General features: G+C 45.3%; 2 protein-coding genes across 2 annotated transcripts; both read left to right on the forward strand.

The window, feature by feature from the left end:
• The first annotated feature begins 3,530 nt into the window (after positions 1 to 3,530).
• LOC121623648 (tomoregulin-1-like) lies at positions 3,531 to 14,968 on the forward strand. Its single transcript, XM_041961011.1, has 10 exons — positions 3,531 to 4,298; positions 8,089 to 8,198; positions 8,308 to 8,437; positions 8,724 to 8,750; positions 8,923 to 9,013; positions 9,217 to 9,365; positions 11,225 to 11,272; positions 11,365 to 11,485; positions 11,924 to 12,085; positions 13,320 to 14,968. Exons 1-10 carry the CDS (start codon positions 4,160 to 4,162, stop codon positions 13,402 to 13,404), a joined length of 1,062 nt encoding a protein of 353 aa, XP_041816945.1. The 5' UTR covers positions 3,531 to 4,159; the 3' UTR covers positions 13,405 to 14,968.
• A 3,477-nt stretch (positions 14,969 to 18,445) lies between these two features.
• cavin4b (caveolae associated protein 4b) lies at positions 18,446 to 26,939 on the forward strand. The gene is made up of 2 exons (XM_041961013.1): positions 18,446 to 19,071; positions 24,294 to 26,939. Exons 1-2 carry the CDS (start codon positions 18,712 to 18,714, stop codon positions 24,864 to 24,866), a joined length of 933 nt encoding a protein of 310 aa, XP_041816947.1. The 5' UTR covers positions 18,446 to 18,711; the 3' UTR covers positions 24,867 to 26,939.
• Positions 26,940 to 27,839: the final 900 nt, after the last annotated feature.

Consider the following 27,839-nt stretch of genomic DNA (forward strand, 5'->3'; position numbering starts at 1 on the left):
GTTTTTCACCTGACTAACTAAATACCTACACTAATAGAAAATGTGACATGGAGCTACCTGAAATTCCAAAAATAAAGGACAAAGAAAAAGGAAAGCTGCCCGGTCATTGAGTCAAATCCAGTTTTACAAACTTCATGTTGATGCACCGATTCTCTTTCAAGTGAGGAAATTGCACATGTCCAAACCAGAACATGACAGTCTAAAACTGTGAGACCAGGAAGTGGAAGATCCAAGAGTTGAGAACCTGAACTGTAAAGGTAATTACCTGGAATCCTGCAAGCTGAAATAAAAGGGCTCAAGAGTTGTATTCACCCTCTCATCTGTGAATAACCTGTGATTGAAAATCAAACATGGCTGAGCAAGCTAACGGGAGGTCAGTTGAGCAACTTAAGGTGTAGAGAACGACAGCAAAACGGCTTTTCACTCGCCTGGTCAACAGTGTTGATAGGACCTTTAAGGACATGTCTGAAGAAGAGCTCAGAATTTCAATAAGCTCACAACAAAAGAAAGTCATGGAAGCTAATGACGAGGTGGAAGGAGGACACAGATGAAGAAGCTCTGCTAAATGAGCAGCAAAAAGACTACAGGTGAGTGTGAGCTGAAAGTAAAGGAGACCTAAAGGCTCATTCAGGAGGCTCTTTGGGACAACTTTGGAGACGTTGAACTGTCACTAGAGACCTTCGTGTCATATAACATGATACTGCCGATGACATCTCCTGTGTCCTGGAAAACTGCTATTGAAATAGTGCAGGAAGCAGCATTCAGAAGGTGCTGCGCGAAATAAGATAAGATCACCTATATTAATCCCCAGCTGGGGAAATTTGATAGATAGATACTTTATTCATCTCCGAAGAGAAATTTGCAGTTCCAGCAGCTCAAAAGGTGGACACACAAGGCCATGCAAAAAAGAGCAAGAACTACTTTCAAGTAATGTGATACAGGCAGCATAAAAAAAATTAGCAAATAGCAAAGGTAATGAAAAACAAAAAATACAAAATAAGAAGTTGACACCTCATTATTATTTTTTATATATGTGAAGAACCTTGTATGGCTTTGTGTTGGAGGAATTGTGGAAAAATTTGGGACCTCACACATCTGTTGGGATTGCCCAATAATTCAAGAGTTTTGGAGAAATATTAAAAGTGGATGTTCCCTCGGACCCACTGATATTTGTTAGGAGTTTTACCTAAAGAGAGAGAGAGCACAGATCAGAGATATATACTCAAGATACTTTTACTGATTGGCAAGAGAATGATAACAGTGAACTGGAAAAATTAAAAACCGCCACCTTTAACCCCCGTGGATGCAGAGACTCAAAGGTCTCCATAATGGAACGAATGACGGCAAGTCTGCAACTGAAAATGGACATCTGGGGGGTTAACTGAGTGGACTGGACTTGTAATGGATTACATTGTAAAGGAAAATCATGAGGGACGCCATTGTTATGTTCTTCTGTAGCTGAACCTGCTCTGCTGCAAATGCCCCCCCCCCCCCCCTTGTAAATATTGATATCTTATTTATTTGATTTAACTTATTTAATCATGTTTACATGCATTGTTTATGTGTTCCTTTTTTTTTCTCCTTTATTTATTCTTTACTATTTATTTATCTTTTTTCTCTCCTCTTTTAATAAGATCCTCTGTCAGTGAATGTTTTGTGTTTAAAAAAAAAGTTGACTATATATATATGTGTACATTGTGTACAAAATACTATAGAAGATATGTTGCCAATGGAAAGTACTTGAGATGTATACATCCACGTTGTGAAGTGGTATCATCTCCTTGGAGCAGGACAGCGAGAAAGTTACGGCTATCAGACATTCTTCGCAAATCAGATCAGAGAGATTCAGAACAGCACATGGACTCGAGACTGGTGGTGCATTCCTGGTCCACAAAACATCAGAGGTGCCGGTCTGCCGAAATGAGGACTCGGCATGGCAACGTGTCCCAGAGTTCTTACGTTTGCCGGCGGATGAGTGGCCGAGCTGAAGAGCCGGCAGCCATTGGCAAGGAAAGCATCAACAAAGTGCAAAAGAAGGCTTTTGTAGCTGTGCTGACGAGGACTAAGATGTATAAACGAGCACTGTAGACCTCTTTGGACCCTGCCAAGTGAAAGACGACATCAAGAAGAAAGTGACGCTGAAAGTCTGGGGGGGGGGGGGGGGGGGGGGGGGGGGGGTTGTCTCGTTGCATGCAGAGCCATTCATGCAGACTTTAATGAACACCTCATAGCACTGAGCGTTAGAAAGTGGGCAGATTAATGAGATGATGCTTGATGTGGTTTGTGACATTTTCAAATGTGTTTATTTTGTGTGTTTTTCATTCATTTGCAGTATTATGAAGGAAAATGTGACGGAGCTGCCTGAAATTCCAAAAATAAAGGAGAAAGAGGAAAGCTGCCTGGTCATTGAGTGAAACATGTTCAGACCAGAACTTGATGAAAACTGAAAACTTGATGATTCTCAGGGATGTTGTGTGGTGATATAAAAGGCATTTTTCTGATTTCTAAGCAGATTCATGGACCGTGGACATCAGTAGACATCAGTGATGCCTGAATCACACTGAATCTGAAGAAATGTGTGTGAGCCACAGTGTGAAATCCTCTGGTAGGCGTGCAGGCTCCGTCTGTATACACAAAGATGTTTAAATGAAGCTGATTATACCAAAGCCTGGATTCATTCATGGCTCAGGAGGAAAATCTCTGTAACCCATCACACACATTCAGCTGCAGCTAAACTCCCCAGCAGAGGACACCTGGACTGCTTCTGTCAATGAAATAAACAGTGAGGAGAAACCTGCTTTTCCCTCCAGACTATCAAATGTTCAATATTTAAAATACTGGACAAAAAGAACATGCACCTGCATTATATGTCATTGTTTCTGATCAGGTTTCCCATGTTAACCTTCTCTAAAATATAAATAAAATCACTACAAAGCGCTGCCTGCCCCCCAGGTGAGTTTTAGCCACCCAGGACATACTGTCAGCCAGTCCAGCACTTTGGTCCAGACTGAAACATCACTTCTGGTCCTCGCAGGATGAAACCTCCTGTCTTTGGTGATCCTCTGACTCCCCTCTAGCGCCACCTGCAGGTTGATATTTTTGGAGAGAAATGTCTTACTGAAATACACAGATGCAAAATCAAATTAATTCCCATCAGCCTCAGCGGCTCTGTTAATAACTGCTGATGATCTCATGTTTTCAGCAGAATCACCTGGACATTTTTATTCTTTCCAGACAATAAATCAGCTGCAAAGAGGAACATGTAGAGTTTCTGACAAGACTGTCTCTCTCTCTGTCTCTCTCCCTCTCTCTGTCTCTCTCTCTCTCTCTGTCTGTCTCTGTCTCTCTCTCTGTCTCTCTCTCTCTCTGTCTGTCTCTGTCTCTCTCTCTGTCTCTCTCTCTCTCTCTGTCTCTCTCTCTCTCTCTCTCTGTGGGAGTGGTCTCCTCTCCTGCAGGTCACGTGGTTCGAGCCTTTGTTGATGATTCAGTGGAGAACGAGCAGGAGGACAAAAAAAAAAAAAAAAGTCCCGGTCCGACCGACCTCCCCATCCGTCCTCTCGCGGCGAACACTCGCTCCTCGTCGGCCTGGATGCTGCTGGAAGCCCCGTCGGGTCTCTACCTGGAAGCTTTTCTCCGCGGCGTTCCGCGGTTCTCCCCGCCGGTTTGAGTGCGAGGCAGCGGGGCTGGGGGATGGAGGCTGAGTCCGGGCTGTGAGCAGACTGGTTTTAGGGGGTGGTGGAGGTGTGGGGGTCGGTGTGTGAAGCCCCAGGCCCTGCTTTGCTTTGTTATCCTGGGCTCCGTGTAGCGGCCGCGCTCCCGGCTTTCTCACCGTGTGTTCGAGGCTGTTTCTCGGGTTCAGCATGAAGTCTTGGTCCTGAGACGCTGGAGGAGTTTTTGGCAGAGGGGGGAACGCTCATGGACAGTTTAGTCCTCTTTTTCTGCGGCGAGCTTTTCTACTGAGGCTTTTTCTGAAGGACTCTAGATTCATTTCTGATTTGTCTCTTTGGCTTTTGGTCCTGGTTCCTCTCGTCCGTCTGTCTTTGTGTCCCTCGGTCTGTCCCTCCATCTCTGTATTCACCCCCCTGTCTTCTTCACCTCCATCTGTCTCTCTGAGTCCATCCCTCCATCTGTATATTTCTCCCTCCCACCGCCCTCCATCATGGCTCCAGTGTGCCGGATCTCCTGGTCCTGCTGCCTGCTGGTTCTGCTGGTTCTCCCCGCCGTCCGCAGCTCGTTCCCCCGGAGCGGGGGCAGCAGCAGCGCGGACTGCGGCCCCGGGAAGGCCGCCGACTGCCCAGGTGAGATAGTAACATCCTGTTTACACCTGAGCTCGTCACAGTCCACCTCAGGCTGCTCGGTCCGCGGGGGGGGGGTTCTCTGAGACTCAGGTCCATGTTGAGGTCAGAGGTCACAGTCATCTTTATGTATTTGACCCTCTGCTGTCAGCTCTTATTGGATGTCTCAGTGCGGCTGATCACATGATCCAGCTGTTGTCGTTGACACATCTTTGTGGTTCTGTTGTCATGACGACCACACAGGCCTGATGGAGGCTCATGGGTACTGTCTGAGGAGAGCAGTGATTGATACCTTCCATCAAATCAGTGTTTTATGTCAGTGCAGTTGTCATGACAACAGAAAGATGGCGTCGATAACGCACCTGTACAGTGTGATCAGAGGTTTGACCTGCTGCAGCGGCCATGTTGCTCACTGAAGTGTGTGTGTGTGTGTGTGTGTGTGTGTGTGTGTGTTGACCACTCCTCATTTTAACCGAGCTCTATCTTTAGGGTTAATTACAGGGTGGAGAAACAGGGCGAGGTTACATGAAGGAGTACCCTGTTTGTGTGTGTGTGTGTGTGTGTGTGTGTGTGTGTGTGTGCGCGTGCTCAGCCTATATGTTCTTCATGGATTCATCAAACTGGAGCCACACAGTTTCTATACTGTGGAAAGTAACCTTTAACATTTACTCAGGTACTGTATTGAAGTACAAATTTGAGGTAGTTGTATTTTACTTGAGTATTTTCATTGAATGCTGCTTTCTTCTTTACATTGATCAGTTTTAGTTACGTCAACAGTTAAGATTAACATACAAACATATGAAGAGCTTATAAAAGTTGATGCTTTGACAGCTGAAGTGATTGGCTGACAGGAAGTGAACCGTCGAACGTGATGGTTTGAGTGTGAACTTGAGATTTAATGACGGGAAGAAAGATACAGCAGAAAGGGACAGCAGATTTCTCCACCGACTGTGAAGCAGTTTGTGTTTTTTTTGGTTTGAATCAGTTCACTTTGATCTAAATCTGGAAATGTCAGACACTGATGAGCAGAAACCGGCTCGTCTCCGGCTGGTTTTCTGACGATCTGAAGGATCAAATCTTTGTGATTTCTATTTCCAGCAGATCTGAACTCTGTCTGATCACGTTCGCCCACTTTAGCTCAGCCTCTGTGTGTGTGTGTGTGTGTGTGTGTGTGTGTGTGTGTGTGTGTGTGTGTGTGTGTGTGTGTGTGTGTGCACGCTGATGTGAGGTAGCTGACTAAGATGGTCCGGTTTGTTTCTCTCTGTGTGTGTGTGTGTGTGTGTGTGTGTGTGTGTGTGTGTGTGTGTGAGTGTGTGTGTTGGTTGCACCTGATCTGGGGACAGCACCCACCTGGTGACCCTGCAGACTGACTGCACTCTAACACACACATTCATCTTAGAACCACTGAGTTCTTCTGTCCACATACTTTTGGCCATGCAGTGTATTTGCAGTTGCAGGCTGAGAAGCAGAAAAACAAGGAGCGAGATAATGAAGGCAGTGGAGCGCGAAAGGGCGAGCGAGGTAGGGGGATGCAGAGAGAGAGAGAAGGTTAGTCAGTCTTCGCCTCACTGACCGTCAGTTCTTCCTCCTCAGTTTGAGGTCGATCTTCTTCACTCACTGCCCTTTGTCGCAGGCCTCAGATCAGCTTCACTGGCTTCATCACTGAAGCTTCAGTACACCTCACTGTTCCCTCGTCAGCTCCGTCGACCGCCCCCCCCCCCGTGTTTTCACTCTGCAGCCGTTTACAGGATCTGACGTCGGTTCAGTTTCGTCTTTATTTCCGAACGAGTTCTTCTCTCCCGACTGTGAGATGCCGTTCTGAGCTCGCTGCTCGTGTCACGGTTCACCGGCTCGTCGCAGGTTTGAGCCGATCGGTTCCCGAACTCCAGTTCAAACACTTTCTCTCACTCAGAGCCGGTCCGAGGGTTTGATGGACCAGAAGCCGGAGCTGACGTGAAACTGGTCTACTTCAGAGTGCTGGTCTGAGTCTTTCCAGTGAGCTTCAAGGGTCTGCAACACTTTAATCAACACAAATTTACCAATTTAAACATCGAGCTGAAAGAGGCTCTGATCCTTTATGACCTCAGGAACCTTTTCATGAACAAGAAACTTTACCTGCATGTTGACAGCAGGAACCTGAGGCCTCATTACTGAAAACTCCCGTCCTGCTCGTCCTGCCTTCAGTTTCAGGAGCGATTCCTAACAGCAGAGAAGATTTCAGACTTGATGAGGCTGCAGGTTTGGTTCTGATCTCCTAAACGGTCTCTGCTGCCGGAGAGGAACTATCATTGTTGAGTTTATAGCACTGAACAGAGTCCAGGAGAACAAAGCTAAGCTAAGCTAAGCTAGCTTTCATTTCCTGCAGACATTGTGGATGCAGCACAGGCCGCCTGCGGTCAGACAGGCGGTTTTGAGCATTTCATTTGTTTTCTTGGTTCTCTTGGACAAACTGAAGTATCTCAGTGTGGTTTTGTACTGAGCACACCAGCTCTTCATCGCAGACCAGCTGTCAGCCTGTTTCTGACGAGCCACAGTCTGTAAATTCATCAGGAACCGTCTTTTCATACCTGCTGGAAACAGGGGTTTGGTTCCTGGCTTCAGTCTCTGACTTCAGCTCCTGATTTAGCCGCTAACATTGTTTCTGGTCCTGACTCAAGTTCCTGGTTTAGAAGCAGACCAGCAGCTGTAGGTCGCTGTGTTTTGTGTTGTTGGTGTTTAAATGGAGGCTTTACTCACTGTGAGTCCCCACAGAGGCTCCGTGACGGGTCTCTGCAGACCTGTCTCACTCTGTAAACAAGCTGCAATTGGTCGGTGATGCAACCAATGGCTGTCAGATGAGAAGTTTGGAACTATAGCAACCAAACATAATTGAAAAGCCATGTTTGTGTGTCAGGTGGATGTTTGTGCTTCCAGGTGAAGACAAGAAGATGAAGATCTGCAGCCAGAACGAGACCTGACAGGTTTTATTATCCCCGTTCAAAGTCGTCACTCAGGACGTGTGATCGCCTCCTGCAGGACGTTTTACTGCAGTTTAAAGACAGAACGGCTGCATCAACCACAAACCCTGCGAACAGGGTCGAGTGGCAGGACGGTGTGAACTGTGCGGCGGTGGAAATGTGCCCTCTGGTGGAGATTTGGTGTTACTGTTTCCACACACACAGTAACACACACTCTGCAGGCACAGTGTTTCTGTTATTTTGTCCACCCTCACAGTCGGCTCAGCAGGTTGTTCCGGCTGGCTCAGCACACTGAGGTATTTATTAATTACAGGGGAGGCGGGGGTCACGACCCCTGTAATTACCAGCTCTAATTGGCTCGCCTGCGGCTTGTCGACCAATCAGATGCCATAAGGAAATTACTGCCCTGGATAATAGTGTGTGTGTGTGTGTGTGTGTGTGTGTGTGTGTGTGTGTGTGTGTGTGTGTGTGTGTGTTACTCCATTAAGAGCCACACATGATGCTGAAGAAAAGTTAAAACAGTTGATTCTCGGGCAGGATCTGAATATATGAGGACGTTCTTAGTCTCTATTTGTCAACATTTAATTGGCTCAATATAAAGACTCTGAATTAGCTGTTAGCAGCTTCTGTTAGCACTCTTGGACATCCAAACTGTGATACTGAAGGAGGTTCTGCAGCTATAACGAGCGTCTTTCTTTGATTTGTATGCAGATTTATGGCCGTTTGTTTGTGATGGACATCAGAGACGATGACGTCCGTCCTCAGGAGTAACCCCGGCGTCTTCTAAAGGACCTAAACCTCCGGCCTCGTGATGATCTTTGCTTTTCTTTTCTTAGATCTATCAGAGAAGAAGAGCGACCTGCGGGTGTGCGACGCCGGGACGTGTCGCTTCGGAGGAACCTGTCGCGAGAACGGAGCCGATATCAAGTGTGTCTGCCAGTTCCACGTGAGTCTCCGGTTCCCCTTCTCTGTGTGCCGAGTAATTTCCACGAATGCACCGTCACGGACTTTAAACCTGTTTAATAATTATCGTTATATCGCTGTGTGTGTTTCAGTGTCATAAGAAGTACGTCCCCGTGTGCGGGTCCAACGGAGACACGTACCAGAACGAGTGTTTCCTGAGAAGAGCCGCCTGCAAGAAGCAGAGAGCCATCAGCATCCTGTCAGAGGGACCCTGCTACCATGGTAACGCACACACACACAGGCTGGGAGAGCATCATTTCCAATGAAAACCTCCTCGCTGTGCACAGTTTGTTGGTTTCAGTATTTGTTTTACTGCTCTCGTGTTTTTTGTTGACGTGAAAATTTACCCAGAATGACTTGCAGTCGTCTGGCAGTTTATTAGATCCATGTAGCTGAATCTGACGTCGCTAACGGTCTGTAGCGATCCTCCGTCATGGAGGTTAGAATGTTCAGTCTGAGCTGCTTCCTGTCAGCTGATCACATCATAACGTCTCTGTGTCTCTGTCAGACGGCGGTTCAGGATCTGGTGATGGAGGTAAACAACTTCGTATCTCACAGCTTCAAAATACTACTACTGCTAATAATACTACTACTACTAATAATACTACTACTGCTAATCATACTACTACTGCTAATCATACTACTACTGCTAATAATAATGATAATAAACGCAGAGGCCATGTCGTCATGGTGTTTGGTCTGTGCAGATGATGAAGGCTCCGGTCGTGGAAAAAAGGCTTCGAAATGTGGAAACTGCAAGTTTGGAGCCGAGTGTGATGAAGACTCCGAAGATATGCTGTTAGTACACACACACACGCACACACACACACACACACATGCAAAGTGCAAAAACTATATAAGGAGTAAAAAAAATAAACACACTTCAAAAAGTCTAAATCAGATTTCCCAGGAAACATAGTGATGACATCATGCTACTGCTACACGAATCAGACGATCCGACGTGTGTGTGTGTGTGTGTGTGTGTGTGTTTCTGTGACCAGCTGCATGTGTAACATCGTGTGTAACGGCCACAACGACAACCCGGTGTGCGGCAGCGACGGCGTCACCTACGACACGCCGTGCCACGTCCGGGAGGCGTCCTGCCTCAAACAGCTGAAGATCGACATCAAACACGTGGGACGTTGTCAAGGTAACAGGAAATACATCACCGCTGATTAATTACCTGATTTAAAAATCAACCCCAAACTCCCAGTTAGGGAGAGTCGAAGGAAAAGAAAAGATCAGGAGACGACAGGAAAGAGAGAAAGCAGAGGAGGAGAGAGGAGAGAGGGAGATTATAGAAAAGAAAAAAGAGGAATGAATGAAAACACTAGAGGAGATGAGGTGGCAAGGAATGGAGAGAGGAGGAAAAGGAGAGATGGAATAGGAAAGGAAAGGTGGAGGAAAGATCAAAATAGGAGAGAGATGGAAGAGAAGAAAAAGAGGAAGCCAAGGAAAGATGGAAGAGGAAAGGAGTGCAGGAAGCAAAAGAAAAGACGAGGGGAAAGGAAATAAAAAAGAGAAGAGGAAGGAAAAAAGGATGGATAAAAAGGACAATAAGTAAGGAAAAGAAGGAGGAGGAGAGAAAAGGAATGAGAGGAAAAGAGACAAGAGGATATAAAAGGAAAAGAAAAGGAGTAAAGGATGGATAGCAGCAGGAAAAAAGAGACACTATGTGGAGAGGAGGAGAGAGGGAGTAGGAAAGGAGAGGAAAGATAAGCAGAGTAGAACAAGGAGACAGAAAAGAAAGGAGGAGGGAGTCGAGAAGGAGGTGAAAGAGGGTAAAAAGGAGACTCTGCTGCTCATTTATATTGAATGATGACCTGACCCCAATACACACACACACACACACACACACACACACGGATGACTGAACAACCAGCTGGTCACATTTAACCTTCTGCTCTTCATTTTTTATAATCCTCCTCCTCCTCCTCCTCTTCTTCTTCGTTGGTGCAGCTGGTGGGCTCTTCTTCTCTTGCTGACCACACTCACCTGTCAGTCTGTGTAGTGACATCACTTTTCCTCGTACGAGTTCAGTGATGCTGACCTCAGCATGCTAACATGCTACAGTGACAATGCTAGCATGCTAATGTTTAGCAGGTTTACCGCATTCACCACGTTTAGCGTGTTAGCTAGCGCGCAGCTGAGGCTGATGGGAGTGTCACGAGTTCTGCGGATGTAAATCTTCATCTTCATTTTACCTCAATCTGATGGATGCAAATTTTTAAATGCAATTATTTTTCATTTAAATACATTTTGGCAGCTTTCTGATGCGAAGTCATAAACTTCTTTTTTTCTTCTTCTTCTTCTGCTTTAAGATCACATGTGAGTGTTCAAGAGAGAGAGAGCGAGAGAGACGTTCAAATATCTCTCCACCATCATTAGAACATCACCCTGAAGGCAGAAGAGAGAGATAGTGTGTGTGTGTGTGTGTGTGTGTGTGTGTGTGTGTGTGTGTGTAGCTGACCTGTTTAACCCCCCCCCCCCTCTTTACTGGCTGGTCTCATCACATTAGTTATGAGTGTGACTCTGTCACTGTGGGATGATGGAGGCTCATCGTGTCGTTTGAAAGAAGAAAAATCGGACACATCCACAAATATTTCGATGTCTTTCTCGCAGAAATTTGCTTTTTTTCCTCCAAATTTTATTGAAACAGTCACATTGCACCAGTTTTACATTGGAATACTTTAACCCCCAAGATTTAGCATTTATATCAGGATACAACAAAAAATCAACAATTTGATGAAAGTGATGAATTAAATATTTCCTTCAATTAATGAAGTGACCAAAAATGTATTGATCATCCATGTTCATCAATCAGTCTCAGATTAGATTCTGGATTCTTTGGTTGTTTCTGGGATTTTTTCACCCAGCTGAGTTTCTGTGTCTTGAAGTTTTGATGATGCGGGGAAACTTTTCCTCGCCATGACGTCAGACTTCTTCACAAGACGGAACCAAACCAAAAACACCAAGACTGAAAAGCATTTTCTTCTTCTGTGGTTTCAGATAAAAGCAGGAAGGACGACAGCATCAGGACCAAACCGGACATCTATGGTGAGACTCCGTCCTGCAGTCTGACCGGAGTTCTGCAGTGTGTCTCTGTAACAGCCAATCAGAAACCAGACTTCTCTTCTTTTTTTTTTTAGCTGTGTCCAAGCCTGGTGAGGGGGAGGGATTTGTGGACAGCCCCGCCCCCTGTCCAGAAGACTACGCCCAGTTCTGTGAACATGGCCAATGTGAGATGAGACACAACCTGCCCACCTGCAGGTAGGTAGCTCCCGTCTGTCTGTCTACCTGTGTGTACCTGTCTACATACAGCACAGGTCCCCCCCCCCCCCGGCTGTCCCATGAGGCAGTGACCATCAGCCAATCAGAGCAGAGAATAACTCAGACAGTGCTGCTTGTTGATGTGTAGTTTGTATGTGAGGATCCTGCTGCGTTTGTGCAGCCGCACCTGTCGCAGGGTAAATGTGGCCTGACAGGTAAAACCCGGGGCAAAAAGCACCGAATGATATTATTCAATAAACTTTGTGATGTTGTGAACCTGAAGGCAGCTCAGAGGAGTCATCGCCATGGTGATGAGCTCCTCTCTCACCTGGACCTGATCACTTCCACCTGTGGAAATATGAACCATCGCCATGACAACGCAGCTGGAGGACATCAACCTGAGTGTCGTGTGTGTGTGTGTGTGTGTGTGTGTCTCAGGTGTGAGGCGGCGTACGGCGGTCCTCAGTGTGATCAGCTCCTGGACTTTAACATCCTGTACGTGGTGCCCAGCGGTCAGAAGCTGCACTACGTCCTCATCGCCGCCATCATCGGAGCCGTTCAGATCGCCGTCATCGTCGCCGTGGTCATGTGCTTCACCAGGTACTCGCATCACTACCGTTTATACTGCTACCAACAATACTATTAGTACTACTACGATTAGTACTGCTACTACTAACACTGCTATTAGTACTACCACTACTACTACCTGTACTACAATTAGTACTGCTATTGCTGCTGTTAGTACTACTACTACTATTAGTACTAGTACTGTGAAAATACAAATCAACAGATCATCGGCCGGTTTGTTGCAGTGATAGCTGGTTTTAATATTTAATAAACTCTCATGATGACTGAAGTTCACTAAGTAATACTACTATTAGGCTGCTATAATATCTGTTACTACAACTACCACTGCTAGCTAAAGTACTGCTACTACTACTGTGTACAGCACTATTACTACTCCTTTTATCAGCAGTACCAATATTAACTGTAAGGATCAGTAAAACTTCTAGAACTGATATTAATAATACACAGTAACTAGTGTGTTAGTGGGGGGTGTTTGCACTGCAGTGACCATCCTCTGCCAGTGGGGGGCCGACACTCACCGACACAGATCCTGAAACCCGCTGATCACACATCAGTCCGATCAGATTCATGTGGAGGAGAAATCACTTCCTGTATCCCCTCTCTGATGCTGAGCGTTTAGCCTGAAGTGCTCCAGGACTCCATTCTGTTTATTTTATGTTGCCTGAACGCAGCACGTCCTCCATCCGTCATCAGCCTTTAAACACCTGAAACGAATCCACCGCCGTGGATCGATTGGGCCGTTAATCAGGTGCTGTGACCTCAAACTGCTCGTCAAACAGCTGATCTGGTAGAAATTTGCCCTGATTCTGAGGTTAGCTAGAGGCGACGGATTCTGGGCTAAAATCGAGCTGACGGTCCCGGCTTCAGTGAGCCAAAGTCCACTTCCTGTCCTGCTGCAGGTAGATGCTGATGGACAGCGTCCAGGTTACGACTGAGGGAGGACACTGTATGAAACACCGAGGTCTTCCTCAGCGGACGGACAGATGGTTCAGTTGACATCATGTGACTGAAGCAGCCACGTGGTAACAACTGAACCATCGCCATGACAACTGAGCAGGCTGATGAAGACTGAGATGTGGTAGCTCTTTAAACGTAAAAATGAAGTAGGCAGACTTTGAGCTCCGATGTTTTTCCTTGGTTTAAGACGAAGGAGGACTCTTCACACTCAGGTGTTGTTTGGTATCGTGCTAATGATCCTGACATCCGCCGCGTGTTGTTGACGTGTACTTCCTGTCGTGTCCTGCAGGAGGTGCAATAAGACGAAGCGTGGGCGGAGGCAGAAGCAGCACCTCGGTCACTTCCCGTCGGGAACGTCCTCCAGGATGATGTAGCTGCTCTCCTTTTCTTCTCTCATGTTTTTATGAAATACAGGAAGTCTAAATTTTTCGTACCACACAGACAGACTGCATTTTTGATAGCTCGACTTTTTGGTGCCTCTTTTTTTCCCTTTTTTAAAATATTTTTTGAATTTCTTCAGGGGCCTTATTTCTCCTCCAGGTTTGATTTGGTTTTTCTGTCCGGGCGGTTTCGTCCGCAGATGGTTTCCTGTTTTCTGGCCGGCGGAGCAGAGACGTTCAGTTTGCTGCCGTCCTCTCGGACTCTGAAACTCTGCGGATCCTCCGGCAGGAAACGTTATTTATCTGATTGTATCTTCACTTTGGACCGTCCACACACGAACTGGAAAACCACAGATTGTCTCTTTGTGTTTTAACCCCCTGAGACGCAGATCGATGCTGTTTCTGTGCTTTTATTTGAAAGGAATATTAAATATTTTTAGCTCTGTTTGTGTGGTGTATAAGTAACCCAGTAACACTTCATGTGGATGTTTAAATACCACTGAATTCATGGCACTGACATGTTGGGTGAATGTTTGGGGTTTGACTTTTTTGTAGGATTAAGAAAACTAAACTCAGTTTGATAAAATTCTGCTGTAAAAAACTGAAAATATTTTTTTCAGGAAGTTGGATTTGAAGGTAAAATGTGTAAGAAGTCAGAAATTCTGTGGTATTCAAACTTCAACTTAAAGTGTGTACTAGTGGGTAAATATCACCACGAGGTATTCAGTTGTTTATGAGATGGAAATTATTATGGTCTGTTCATGAATCAAATTCAAAACGCAGCATCAAACCACAGATTTGGTTGATTTTTCTGTGTTCTAACTTTTTACAGCGTACAGTGTCCACATGGTCTTCAGCCTGGGGAGTTAAAGATGTTTAGTATAAAACTTTCCTTCCTCCTGTTTCCTTTGTGTTATAACAGCTGTAATACTCCGGGGGGCGCTCTGCACCTGGACTACAGGTTTCCAGGGACCACAGGGACCCTCTTGGGTATTGTTGCTGAGGTCAACTCACTTCTGACGGGTTGTTTCCTGTTTTGCTGCGTCTCACAGGGTCAAAAAAACTTTTCACGGTACTCAGATAAACTTTATTTGACTTTTTTTTTGTATTTGTTACGATGAGACGCACCTGAAAACCAAAATGCTGTTTTTTCTACTGCTTAAAAGATGAAAAGGTACAAGCTGACATGTACAGGTTGTTGTTAGAACTGTTTTATTGCCTAATTTTCAGATGAGGCCATTCCGGAAATGGATTCCAGTGTTTTCTTTGTGTGTTTCGACAAGCTGATGCTAATTTAAATGTTTTTGTTTTTCTGGTCGAGTTTTTTTTCTTTTTTATATAATTTGTAAGGATGGTACGAAGTGTCCGTGTTGGTCGTCTCATTGTGGTAGAAGGAGTAGACTCAATAAGCGGGGAGGTTCCTGAAGTATCGCTGCACTGAGATCAGATTTGACTCTTGGAAGCGGTCGTGAAGCTGCGTCTCGGTCTCTGATGCCTGCAGGAATCCAGCCTGATTTTACTGTAGATGTTGCATGAACCCGTGAAGCTGTTGTTTAGACTGTGCTGTAGTGGAACTAGAATTAAATTATGACGTTTGAAACCAGCGTGTCGTGGCGTTCACCTGTTCATTCACCCGATTTCCCTCACACTGACGGCAGGTTTGATGAGATGGTGTTTAAACTGTGAAACTTGACAGGGATGGAAACCGAGAGATCAGAATTATTAGAATTACAGATACGGATTCAGAGCTCGATATCAGATCTCTGAACTTTGTGAGCATCAGTAATCAAAAGCTGCATCACAGAACTGAATCCTTGATCAGAGTCTTTGAGAGGAAAACTGTGTTTTTCAACCCCAAATTTCTCATGTTTTTATGTTTAATGTAGACAACACTTTTTGAAATTGGTCCAGTATTGATTAATGATCTGCAGCCACAATTTTACTGTTCAAGGCAACTGTGCAAACAGGAAGTGCTCAGATTGTTTTTCTTCGTCATCGTGGAAATGATCCTACACAGACTAACGCCTTGTTCCATTCACAGAAACACCTTCCACAAACAAACAACTTGTCATTTTAACGTCACCTTGAGTCTAATGATTGATGACGTTCAGTCAAGCTGAACGTAGTTTAATTCTCATTATGTGTCTGTGAAATGATGAAAGCCTGCTGCTCACAATAATTACACAGAAATTAATAATATTACAGACATGATGAGTAACAGCAGAATAAAGCCTACCTCAGACACCTGGCGGCAGGTGTGCAGCACCCGGGGACGGAGATGCAGCTGAATGTTGAGGTGTGGTAACATGCAGTTCCTCATGTGGCCACTAGATGCTGCTCAAAGGAAACTGCAACTGAAACACATTTGTACACGTTCAGCTCTCAGTGATCAATTTACTTTTTCTGAAATCATTTAGAAAACGTTTAAACTTGAGGGAAGAATGCTTCAGTTTGACTGACAGGTGTTTCAGCCAATCACAGTCATCTCTGCCTGAGTGTCGTCCCTACTGCTGAAATTAGGATTTTTTGGCTTCGGGAACTTTACATATGAAATGACACTGACTGCACCCCGGCAGACGTTGTCCCCTGTGATTCACTGAGCTGTTAACAAGCCAACCTGAAGACTCCACCCGCCCTGACGTGCTGCTGGTGCTGCTGAAGCATCAATGTCTTCCACAGGCAGCAGATAAATATAGCAGTGACGACAGGATAATTATAGGCTGCAGCTGGTGGAGGCTTTTAATGGCGGGGAGTCCCCTTCTCTCTCCATCTGAGTCCATCCCTCCTTTCTCACCTCGTCTCTTTCTTCTTGTGTGTTTTGATCATCGCTTGGCCCCCCCTCCAGGGTTTTGGAAGTTTTCTGAACTTTCAAGGGCTCTCTGGCTGCAGCTCTAATGTGATCCAAGTTCGCTTATGGGAGCAAAAGCAAAGGAGTTGTTATCTGAAAGGTATCCAGTCGGATCCCTGAAGAAACCTCCAGACATTCAGACCTGCATCATTCTTCATGTCTCCAAATATAAAAAGAGAATCGCTTTTGCACAAAAACTTAAAATCCATCAACAGCAGTTGGCACTAACCTCAGACACATTATAGAGAGCCTGTTAGCTTAGCTTTAGCTTTTCACACACACTTAAAGAGGACAACTGCATTTGTGAAACAAGGACGACAGCCATTTATATATCACTTTATCCTGACATCTCAAAGCGCTTCAGTGCCTCAACTCGACCACCAGCGTGTAGCACCCACCTGGGTGATGCAGAGGTGGAGGTGGAGAGGGCGGGAACCACTGAGCCAGTTACACAGGTGAGACAGAAGGCTGGGAACTTTGTCAGCACACCTGGGAACCGGTAAGTGCCGCAGGATCTTTAATGATCAGGTTTAACATCATCTTTAAGACAGCATCTCCTACAGCACAGCGTCCTTTTACTGCACTCAGGGTTGTTTATCAGGACCAGAGGGAAGACTGCCCCCAACTGGCCTACCGACACCGCCTCCAGCAGCAACTTAGTTTTCCCCACAGGTCTCCCATCCAAGCACTAGAAAAGCTCACACCTGTTCATGTACAGTTGTTCAGGAGAAACAGGGAACGTGATGGAGTTGCTGTCTTTCGTGGCTCAGAGGCAGCTGCGTGAAACCTGATAAATGTCCTCGAGTGATGTCACGTGAGTCAGTGTTGGCTGAAGACAAATCTGTTGGTGTGGAGTCAGACAGGTGTGAGCTGAGCAGACCTCTGCAGCTGCTCCTCACCTCTCGTCCAGGCTACATTAGCCGCTACTAGCACAACACGCCTGAATCTCTGACCGAGCTGTAGGCAGCCAAGCTGCATTGTGGGTAATGTAGAACAATGAGTGGAATAAAAAGTTTATAGATCTGGTTCTTTTGCATCGGTTTTCCATTGTTATCTGACTTCGGTGTTAATTGGTGGAGTTCTTCTTTAACCAGTAACCAGCCAGTTGTTACTCCAGTTGAACTATTTTTCCTCTTGTTGCTTCTTCTTCAACTCAAAAACAACTTCAGTTTTTGCTAAAGCGGAAACATTTTCATGTCTGTTTGCGTCCACTCGCATCTTTCCATTATCTGCATGTGTACCAGTAGCATGTACGTCACACTCTGGCCGACCTTTGAATTCTTAAAACCGAACTTTACTTTATTGACATGAGTCTGTGAGGAACTTGTATAAATTAGCAAATATTTAAGATTAAAATTTCACAGCGAGGTGTGCTGGCTGCTCTCGCTCCGCCCACCTCAGCTCCTTCCAGGCTCCACCTCATTTGCCCAAATTCAGACCACCTGGCTTCAGTGACCAACAAAGATGGCAGTGACGGCGAGTGTTAGCGCGAGGAATTCATTTAGGAAACCGAGCTGTTCATGCGGCGGCCAAAAAAGTCTAAACCTGGACAGGGGGATTAAGACAGAACAAGTGAAAAGGTGACGGCTGATAGATGGATGACGGAGGAATAGATGGGAGGGGGTTTCCATTCCTTTTAATGCACTCATCTCCCAAAGAGGTGCAGGGAGTCACTTTACCCTCGCAGTATTTTTAGCAGCGGAGAACACAGAGCGAAGCCGGGATCCATGTCGATCTTTATCCATCTCACTCGTTAACACACACATTCCTCAAAGATCCATTTCATGTTTGAATTCTCTGACTGACGGGACGTTTCGTGTTTCTCACGTCCTTCAGAAGACAAACACGACTTCTCAACGTCAAATCAGAACAAGATAAAGTTGGAATTAGATATTTGCCTCGAGTAAATTTATTTTTACAGTCACTCACTACAACATGAACCTTCTTATTGTAAAACATTGATTAGACTTTGCTAAAACTCATTGATACTCTCCCTCTCTGTTTTACTGTCTCTCTTTTTAGGCTCACCACTTCCCCCCTCCATCCCTCCCTTCCTCCCTTCCTCCCCCTCCCAGCAGGGTGGAGTCTATCAGTTGATCTGACCAGTTTCAGGGTTAACGTCCAGTTTCAGAGGGGTGATCCGGTACTCCTGTCCTCCTCCTTTCCTTCCTCCTCCTTCCAGTGGAGGTTTCCACTCGTCCTCCCTTAAACTCTGTCTCTTTCTTTGGATCCTCCGATGCCTCAACACTCATTCTTGTCCTTTTTGTGGCTTTGATTTTCACTTTTTCCTCTGATCATCCAAGATTTCACAGTTAATTGCAAGCTCCTTCCTGGAGCTTGTCTCTCCTCTTCGTCCACCTCCTCTTCCTCATCCCTTCTTCCCTTTTTCATTTGGATCACTGGGTTCTAGCAGCTGACCAACCAAGCAACCAGGCAACTAACAGACAGCAAGTATGACAGACAAACCAGGCATGCCGTCGGGTGGCGGGGATGAAGGAAGCATCATGGCGTTGCTCGAGCGCGTGGCGGGCCTCATGGACAGTGTCCAGACCACACAGCAGCGTATGGAGGAGCGTCAGCTGGAGCTGGAGAACACGGTAAAGACCATTCAGGGTGACATCGTCAAGCTGACCAGCGACCACGCCACCACCAGTTCCACCGTCGACCGTCTGCTGGAGAAGACCCGCAAGGTCAGCCGCCACATCAAGGACGTCAGGGTGCGTGTGGAGAACCAGAACATCAGGGTGAAGAAGGTGGAGGCCACCCAGGGTGACCTCCTGGCCAAGAACAAGTTCAGGGTGGTCATTTATCAGGTAAGACTCACAGATGTTTGGTCCTTCACCACTAACACTGGAACTGCTAAAGTAATTCCTCTTGAATCAGTAAAGTGTTGATTCTCTTCTAGAAACGGTGTAGAGCATCAGGCTAACGTACAGCTACAGGTATAAATGCACTGAAAAACTTACTTTTAATGCTCTTACGAGTTCTAGTCAGGATTCAAAGAGAAAAATCTTTTGGAATCCAATCAGAAACTGATTCCTGAACACAACTTGCTGAAATTCATTATCAAAATGACCCAAGGACAGTCATGTCCGATCTGAAAACCACCAAAAACATAGCTCACCTTCCTGACCAGATCACACTGAACATAATTTGGACCATCATGGCCCTTGATGGGTCTCACTTACAAAGAACTGAGTGGAGCTGTGAGGACCTTTAACAGCACTTTCAGACTCTGTATAACCACAGAGCTCCAGAAAAGGGTCTTAGGCCGGTACTGGTGGCACCAGGCTTGGTATCTGGATTATTATATGATTCAAATAACAACATCATAACTCTAATTATAATGATCAGTTCCTGGTAAAGACACTTCAACAGTGGACAATCTGAACTGTGTTACTACAAAAGTCAAAGGGGCCAGATGGTGTTTGACTGATGATGTGTGTAAAGGTGGGTGTCGCTGGTTTATAGAGCCTGACAAGGTCTAAAATAGCCATCAGCCTATGCAGGAGAACTTTTACTATTCAGGCACAATTTTTCTGAGAGATACAAACCTGTCTCTCCACCGTTAGCAGACTTCAGACAGACAGGATTTTACTGCATGATGCCTCCAAAGGCCTTAAGAAAGCAAACATTAATACAGCAAATACGTTTCATTTGTCGCGAGACATGAAGAACTTTTCAGAATGATGTTCCGTCAGTTTCTGTGCCCTTGTGATCCAGACTTGGCACCATTGAAATTAAAACCAAATGAGATCCGCAGTGCAGTAAAGATCTTTATCTTCAACTCTGGCATGATGTGACTGTTGTGAGCCTTAAGACGACACTGAGCGATGCTTTAAGGTCTCTGTTGGTTACATCTCTGGGCTCTTTTAACATTAACAAACTGCATTAGCCAACAAACGTCTCAGTTTGTTCTCGGGGTTGAAATAGCGACGAGCACACGCACACCAGGCTTCGTTTTACTTCTTTGGCCTTCACCGTTAGCAGCTGCCAGCGCGATGGTGACCTCGTTATTTTAGCCCTGGATAAACGGCAGTATACTGAAAGGTTACGCCAAAGATCTGGAGCTCAGAGAGAAGGTTTTCACTTTGAAATAACCGTTTGTGAACAATTATTTGGCGGTTACACTTCAGAAAACTACACAAGCTAATCCCAACAAGGTGCATCTGAAGACTAAACGGTGGTTTCACAGTGTAAATCTGAGTCCAGCTACTATTTAAGTTTTGCTCGCCTTTTATTTCTCGTTGATTTTTGCATCCTGGAACTGTTGCAACGTTTTTACCTTTAATTCTTCAGTTGGGTTTGGGACTAGTTCTGGCTAGCCTAGCCAAGCAATCTGATGCCACTTAACTTTGCTGACATTTGCCAAAATGATGCGATATCGATGCTCCACAAATGCCAATTTGTGCTCCTTCACCAAAAGGAGAAATAAACACAATACAAAAATATGATGCTGTTCCGCCAGAATTTAGAAGTTAGTTGGGATCAAAGACAACCAACGACTACTCAGACTGTTAGCATCACGAGGTACGATACATGTCACATGCAAGTGAGCATGTTAACTTTTTAAATGTGCTCCGCGGCGTGCGGTTCAGTTACTGTAATCTGGACTCTGTACAGTGTCAGGTTGCAGTGCGGTCATTGAGGTCACATGATCAAACCTCAGAGAGGCCCTGTGATTGGCTGCCTGCAGCTGCTGAATGTCAGGCCAGAATTGGGAAAGATTCCAATGTTTATCTCGTGTGTGCGTTCACATCATGAGATGTTTTTAAAACTCTTCATCTTTGTACAATATGTGCACACGGTAACTGCAGCGTGGTTAAGATCAGGGAAAGATCATCGCGATCACGCTTTTATTAAAAGGCAGATACGACTGCAGGTCTGTGACAGGACACAAACCCTGGTCTCAGACCGCCATAGCCCCCCTCTCTACATGCTGTGACGGACACCCTAATTCCTGCCCAGGTACCGAACGTTAGCTCTGATGTTTACGTGTGTAAACGGTGAAAATGGACGCAGTGCTGATGATGCTGGACTGTCTTGCTGGATGTGAATGTTTGATTAACACAGCAAACAAAGTGTGTGACACTTTTCTTTGATGGCAGCTTTCTAAAATGCACCAACACACACAAGCACTAGCAGCGTTAGCATTGTTGTTATTACAGTACTGGGAAACAAACCAAATGAAGACACATTTCTTGGTTTTAAGTGAAGTAAAGTTTGGAAAAAGTGGTTTATATAACAGCTAGTCCTGGCCTTCCAAAATGTGCGAATAATCCCTGAACAGAATGCCTGTTTTTCACCCGCAGATAAAAGTGTGTGTTCAGTTAGCAGAGCTGCTTCGTGCTTTCTGTACTGTAAGTGACTGTGCCAGCTGAGCGCTGACAGACCAGGTTATTCTGAGTCTGAACCTCCACCATCTCCTAATATAGCGGTCTGCTCTCTCACCCGTCCTCTCTCTCTCTCGTTAACGACGATCTCCTGCACGACGGTTAGAAATCTATTTGTTAGCTGCTAACAGGCTGCGCTCGCTCTTTGATTTGTTCTGAGAGATTTTAGTTAGACTGATGGAGGAAATCCTCCCGGTCAGCCAGAGCAGAAGCTGTGGTTCAGCACATTACTGTGATGTCATGGGGTCAGATGGGCTCATGACCTCTGACCCTCCCTCACTTCACTCCTCCTGCCCACAGTTTAACACGAGCAGAGACGCCTTTGACCTGAAATCTTAACTTCTTGTCTTGTATTACGTTCCGTTCCGTTCCCTCATTACGTGGGATTAACTGTCTATGAGCTGCTGTCTGATAATTCAGCAGTTCCATGAACTGAAATCACCACTGAGTAATGGATTCACTTTGTGAATTCGACTGGCTATTGAACCTCTGCAACAGGCGACACAAAAGAGTTTTGAAACAGTTCACGGCTGAAAATTACCATCGAAGGTCGACAATCAGATGAATAATAATCGTTTTTGTGTTAAAGAACTAAAATTATCAACAGAATGAAGTAACAGTTCTGATATGTCAAAGACATTCATGTATTATGTCACAGAGATATCTACTGAAGTTAGCATGCTAACAGCTAGCTGCAGCCCATCCTGTCTTTATAGCTTAATTGCCAAGTTCAATTAATCGTAAAACACAATCCTAAAACACAAAACAGAACTCACCAAAATGGTCGTCTTTCCGGTTCACGTCTCTCCCGTCTCCGCCTGCCGTGTCTTCGTTGTCCCCGCTGTAAATCACCTCAGCAATGTTTTCCCTGTTGTCAAACTGGCCTCGGTCTCGGAGGCTGTGTTCGGTCCTGATCCGGTCGTGTTCACTGGTGATGCTGCTGAACCCGGTTCTGTTGCCCACTGTGTGAACACCAGCGAACCCCTGGTCCCCCAAGCTTCAGCTAAAGGTACAATGTGTAACAACTGGCCACCTATCCAAGGTCACTTCAAACAAGTAGGAAGCAGCACATCACCAGAGGAACTGCTAACTTCTGCACAGCTAACTGAGCTAACTAGCTATCGGCAGTTAGTAGCTGCACCAGAAGATAGCTACAGGAGTAGAGTGAGCAGCAGTTAGCGGTTACACTGGTGAGGTGCTGCCTTCTATTTGTTTGGAGTGACCATCGACAGCCAGTTGTTACACATTGTACCTTTAGCTGGAGTTGGGATGTGCTTACCTTAGCTTAGCATAAAGACTGAAAAAGAGCTGACCTGGCTCTGTCCAAAGTTCTAAAATACACCTACTATCACCTGTAATACTCACTGATTAGCACGCTGTTGAACTGTTTTAGGAGGATTTGATGGATCAGTTGATTGTGTGCTGTGTTTTTTTAACAGTCTGTGTGCAGACTGAACAAACAAAACACAAACATGTTAATTCGTGAGCTTTGTTTCTGAACTGAACTTTAATTCGTTTGTTAGCAGAGTGTACTACATGCTCCTGCTGTTCAGCTCAGTTATGACTGTTCTGCATTCTGTCAATGCTTTGGAAATGTCAGCCTCTCTATCAGGTGTCATATAGCGCCTATGATGCATGTAATCAAAGATCCTGATGATCCTATTAGCATGCTACACACTAGTTTGCTAACAAGCCTGAAGATTCATTTAACTTGATCATCTAGGACTGATTCAAAAATGTCAAATTCCTCAGATGACAGAGCGGAAAATTAATAGTAAGCTCCCTAAACTTCTTCTCACTTGGTCCCTTCCTTTCCAGCTCAGGTGTTGTCCAAACTGGTGTCTAGGGGCCTTCAGGGGTTCTTGAGGAAGTTAAAAGCAGTCTCAAGTAGATTTAGCCTTGCAAAGGCAGCTTAGTGCATCCGTCAAGATCACATTTCACCACAGATAAAGATGGAGAAAACTGCCTCCAAACAGGATGTCTTTAATCTGATTTTCCCCTAAACCAGAATCACCAAATCCACCACACACTGTGACTGTGTCACTGCTATCAAACGGCCTTTCTTCACTTTTTACCTGGCTTCTACAAGTTTGTGGGTAATTCTGCGTTTACTTGTGGACCTCAGCATGAATGCCTGTGACTGTCTGATGGCGAATCAGTGTCAACCTTCTCAAAGTGAATTACGTCTGCAGGGATCTGGGTCAGTCTGCAGCTTCGGCCTGAACGTTTCTGCTCCATTTCATGTTCAGTGTAACCTGATCTTTCAGTTAGAGATGGACGCAGCAATGACGTGGCCTGAAGCTGAAAGTGATCCCGCTGCGCTCCAAACGCTGCTGCTCGATATGTTTAGCCTCCTGCAGCTGAGCGCTGAGCTGCAGAAACAGGTGCTGCGGTTTATTTATGGATGCAGGATCAAGGCCTGCACGCTAACAGCTAAAGTCGACATGACACACTTTAACCAGAGACAAATTTTAAACCCAACATCCACTATTATACTCTGCCCGTCTCAATGACCAAATGTAGTATAGTTATGTCAAATATAAAGTATGTTTTTTTTCCCCAAGCACAAAGTCCGGTTTATCAGCCGTGTAGTCATGATGTTCTCCCTGGGTCACACTCTGTTCTGTGTTCTCCTCCGTCAGGGCGACCAGGAGGTGAAGGCCGTCACACCGGGAAATGAGCCGGCAGAACCCAGCGGCAGCACCGGCGCCAGAGCCGACATGGAACCGGACAAGTTTGAGCTCCCTCCGGAGTCAGACGAAGAGTACATGGTGGTGGAGGAGGCAGACTCCTCGGCAGCCGGCCGCATGAAGAAGACAGGGCTGACGCGCATCGAGAGCTTCAAAGCCACCTTCTCCAAGGAGAACATGAGCAAGACCCGCGAGAACCTGGGCACAAAGGTCAACAAGTTCGGTGAGCGCATCGTAACGGCCGAGAGGCGCGAGAAGATCCGCCAGTCTGGAGAGAGGCTGAAGCAGTCAGGTGAGAGGCTGAAGGAGACCATCACCAAGAGCGTTCCTGCCAAGCTCAACCTGAAGAAGGAGAGGACTGTGGCGGAGGGCCAGGAAGGAGCCGAGGGCGCCGCGGAGGGAGCCGTTCCCGTCCCCCCTCCCAAGGGCCGCAAGGGCAGCCCAGGCGTCGCCAAGGCAGCCGGCGACGAGGGCAAGGCAGAGGAGTCCGAGGTGCCGATGTACGACATGAAGCAGCTATCGTAAACTATGAGACAGCGACGAGATCTGGGCCGTTTTCTATTGGACCACTGAGGCCACACGGAGGGGGCGAAAGAGAAGGTTTACATAGAAGATTTACGTTTGTTTGAACGTTGCTGAAGGAAGTGAGCAGAGAACTGGCCGGTCACAGATCCAATCTGACTGAACATCGAGACAACAACCACACAGATTCCTGAAATCACTGAGGTCATTTCATACGTTTACGTGTGTCCTGGACATTATCATCCAATCAGCAAATATTTATAGGATTTTTTTGTTTTGTGTTCAATGTACACTGACTTTGGGAAAATAAATGAGCAAAGTGTTCATGAACGTTTCCCATCATCACACCACTGCTGCTCACTTGTTTTTGCATGTTGATGAGATTGAAATGTTGGAAGATGAAGCTGTAACAGGGTTCTGGTACGTGATGAAAAAAGTTTTTAACTCAGTAAGTTAAAAGGTAAAATAAATGTGTGTCATTGGGGATCGACGTCGACAAACTGGAGGAAACAGCAAAGAAAGAACGGACTTCTGTTTGCCACCAACAATCAGGACAAGAGGCTGCGTGTTCCTGTAGGGGTCTGGATCTATTTTACATTTACTGACACACAGACCCGAGCTAAAGAACGGGAGCCTACCTGGACCCAGTTCGATACAGACCATCATTTGGACCCGTCCCAATTCAGATCCCGGGTGGGGTCTTGGTCATCAGGAGCAGAGAGTACCTGCCAAGTCCTCTAGCTTGTGTAAAGTGGAGATGGATCAACTATTTTGACTGTTCTGCCAGCTACGAGCAGATTTAACACGAGGAACACCTGAAAATCTGTTTGATAGAATTCAGTTAATCACTGAGAAGTTAACGAGCTGAGGACCGAAATAATAGCACAAGAATATTTCAGAAATTCAGAGTAAATACTGAGACAGGGTCAAGGGTAAAAAGCCTTTAATTATTAACTGATTCACAAACATCTGAATGATGGGTTAATTAATACTGAAGATGTGTATTGTATAAAGCTTTAGAGTGATACTGTGTCGTAGCTCCAGAATTAATTAGTCATCAACTGGTGAAAATATTCCACACTGAAGAAAAAATAAATACCATAGAGATCAGAAATCCTGATTATTTTTTAGGTAAATTGGCTTTCTAATCTTTTTTAATTTACCCCCATTTTCAGCTTTTACCAGTCAAAACTGCAAACTGGGCTTAAAAACCAGTTTGTTATTTTACGTGTAGTTTAATTTTCAACATGAACACTCGACTGTGACCAACAGCACGTCATCAAGCCCAAAATAATGCAGTTCTCTTATGAGGTTTTCACGTAACAGCAGTGACACAGCAGCACTGTTTCTGATGTTTACTCTGTAAGCAAACCTTGTAACTTCAGTTTCTCATTTTTACAGTACCTTTGGTGTTTTTAGCCTTTTAGTGAGTGACTGCATGGCTGTAGCTCGTCAGAGATGTGACATTAAAGCAGGTTTGTGTTTGATTTTCATGTTGAGAGAATAAAAGTTCACATGAATCATTTCTGTAACCACAGTGAAGTCTGCGCTTCAATAATTTCAGATTTTTTGTTTCCTTCAATGTTCTTGGAGCTTCCACGCTGGATTCTTCTGATCAAACGCATTTCTTCTCGTTTTAAAATCGTTACTGACCGTCGCTGATTGACTTCACAGCTCTCACAGTACCCTTACCATTCTTATAAAAGAGTCCATCAAAGACAGACCCAAATTAACTGAACCACCTGGAGCACCTGCATGGTTCTGGTCTCTTTTGAAGGGAAACACTCTGGACTTTGATCCCCAGCAGTCAGAATCAGTGTAAGTGCTGCTGGCATCGAGTGGCAGAAGGTTTTTATTTTCCCTTGAATGTTTTTTTGGTAAATAGATGCCTGCAGATGACTTTATCTGGACGTGTTAGCTGGAGAACACAATGGAACCACAGCATGAAGCCTTACACCAGTCCAAGTTCAATAAAACCTGATAACACCACAAAAACTGAATATTCTCATGTTTTCTCTCAGGGTTTATTCAGAGAGTCTTCAGAAATTTGACTATATATTCATCTACATACATAAAGCTTCACCATCGATATTCATATTTATTTTTAGGTATTTTTAACTATATTTTGTCTGTATATCTTTATATCTTTTTACCGTATTTATTACTTCAAACTGTGCGTAATGTTGTTATTATCGCTGAAATCCTTGATTCGAGGTGCCGGAGCTGTAAATAACCACTGAAGTGGCAGATTAGTGGCTCCTCGAAGTGTCAGTCATATTCAAAGTCGGCTGTGATTGGCTGGGTCTTCACAGAGAAGAGATGGAGGACCTCCGTTCAGCTCCTGTTCTGTTATTGGCTTCTCTGGTTGCTAGGCTGTATGTGGCAGAACGTGATTGGTCAAGTGAGGTGTCATTTGAATCCTGATAGAAGACTTTCAATCTTTATTTTTATGTGCTTTCAGATGTTTCAGGTGTTTTGGGTGTTTTTAGGTGTTTTTTGTGTTTTTGGGTGTTTTCAGGTTTTTTAGGGTGTTTTCAAGTGAGTTTTTGTGATTTTCGAGTTGTTATTAGAGTTTGTGGGTATTTTCTTGTACTGTAATTTGGGAAATTTCACAGTGGAAAAATAAAGTCAGCGCTCTCTGCTGGACAAACGACGTAATGACACAGTTTCTAAATGATCAACATTTCTGTGACTTGTACTGTTACTGATCAGACCACAGTCACGCTGATAAAACATGTCTGGAGTCATGCAAACAGCTGAAGTGGGATCACGTCTGTTAGCTTAGCTCTCCTGTCGGAGCTCCTGACCGGCTCTGCTTTAGCACTGGAGCACAGCAGCCGCCCACGCTCCTAATGCTAACAATGGGCTGAAGGCACAGATTTCACTATATGTGCTGCTGTGTATGACTGTGGGACAATAAACTTGATCTGATGTCAGAACAAACAGATCGGGCTTTAAAAAGACCCCAAACAGAGA

This window comes from Chelmon rostratus, chromosome 20 (genome assembly GCF_017976325.1).
Source record: "Chelmon rostratus isolate fCheRos1 chromosome 20, fCheRos1.pri, whole genome shotgun sequence".
Taxonomy (NCBI): Eukaryota; Metazoa; Chordata; class Actinopteri; order Chaetodontiformes; family Chaetodontidae; genus Chelmon; species Chelmon rostratus.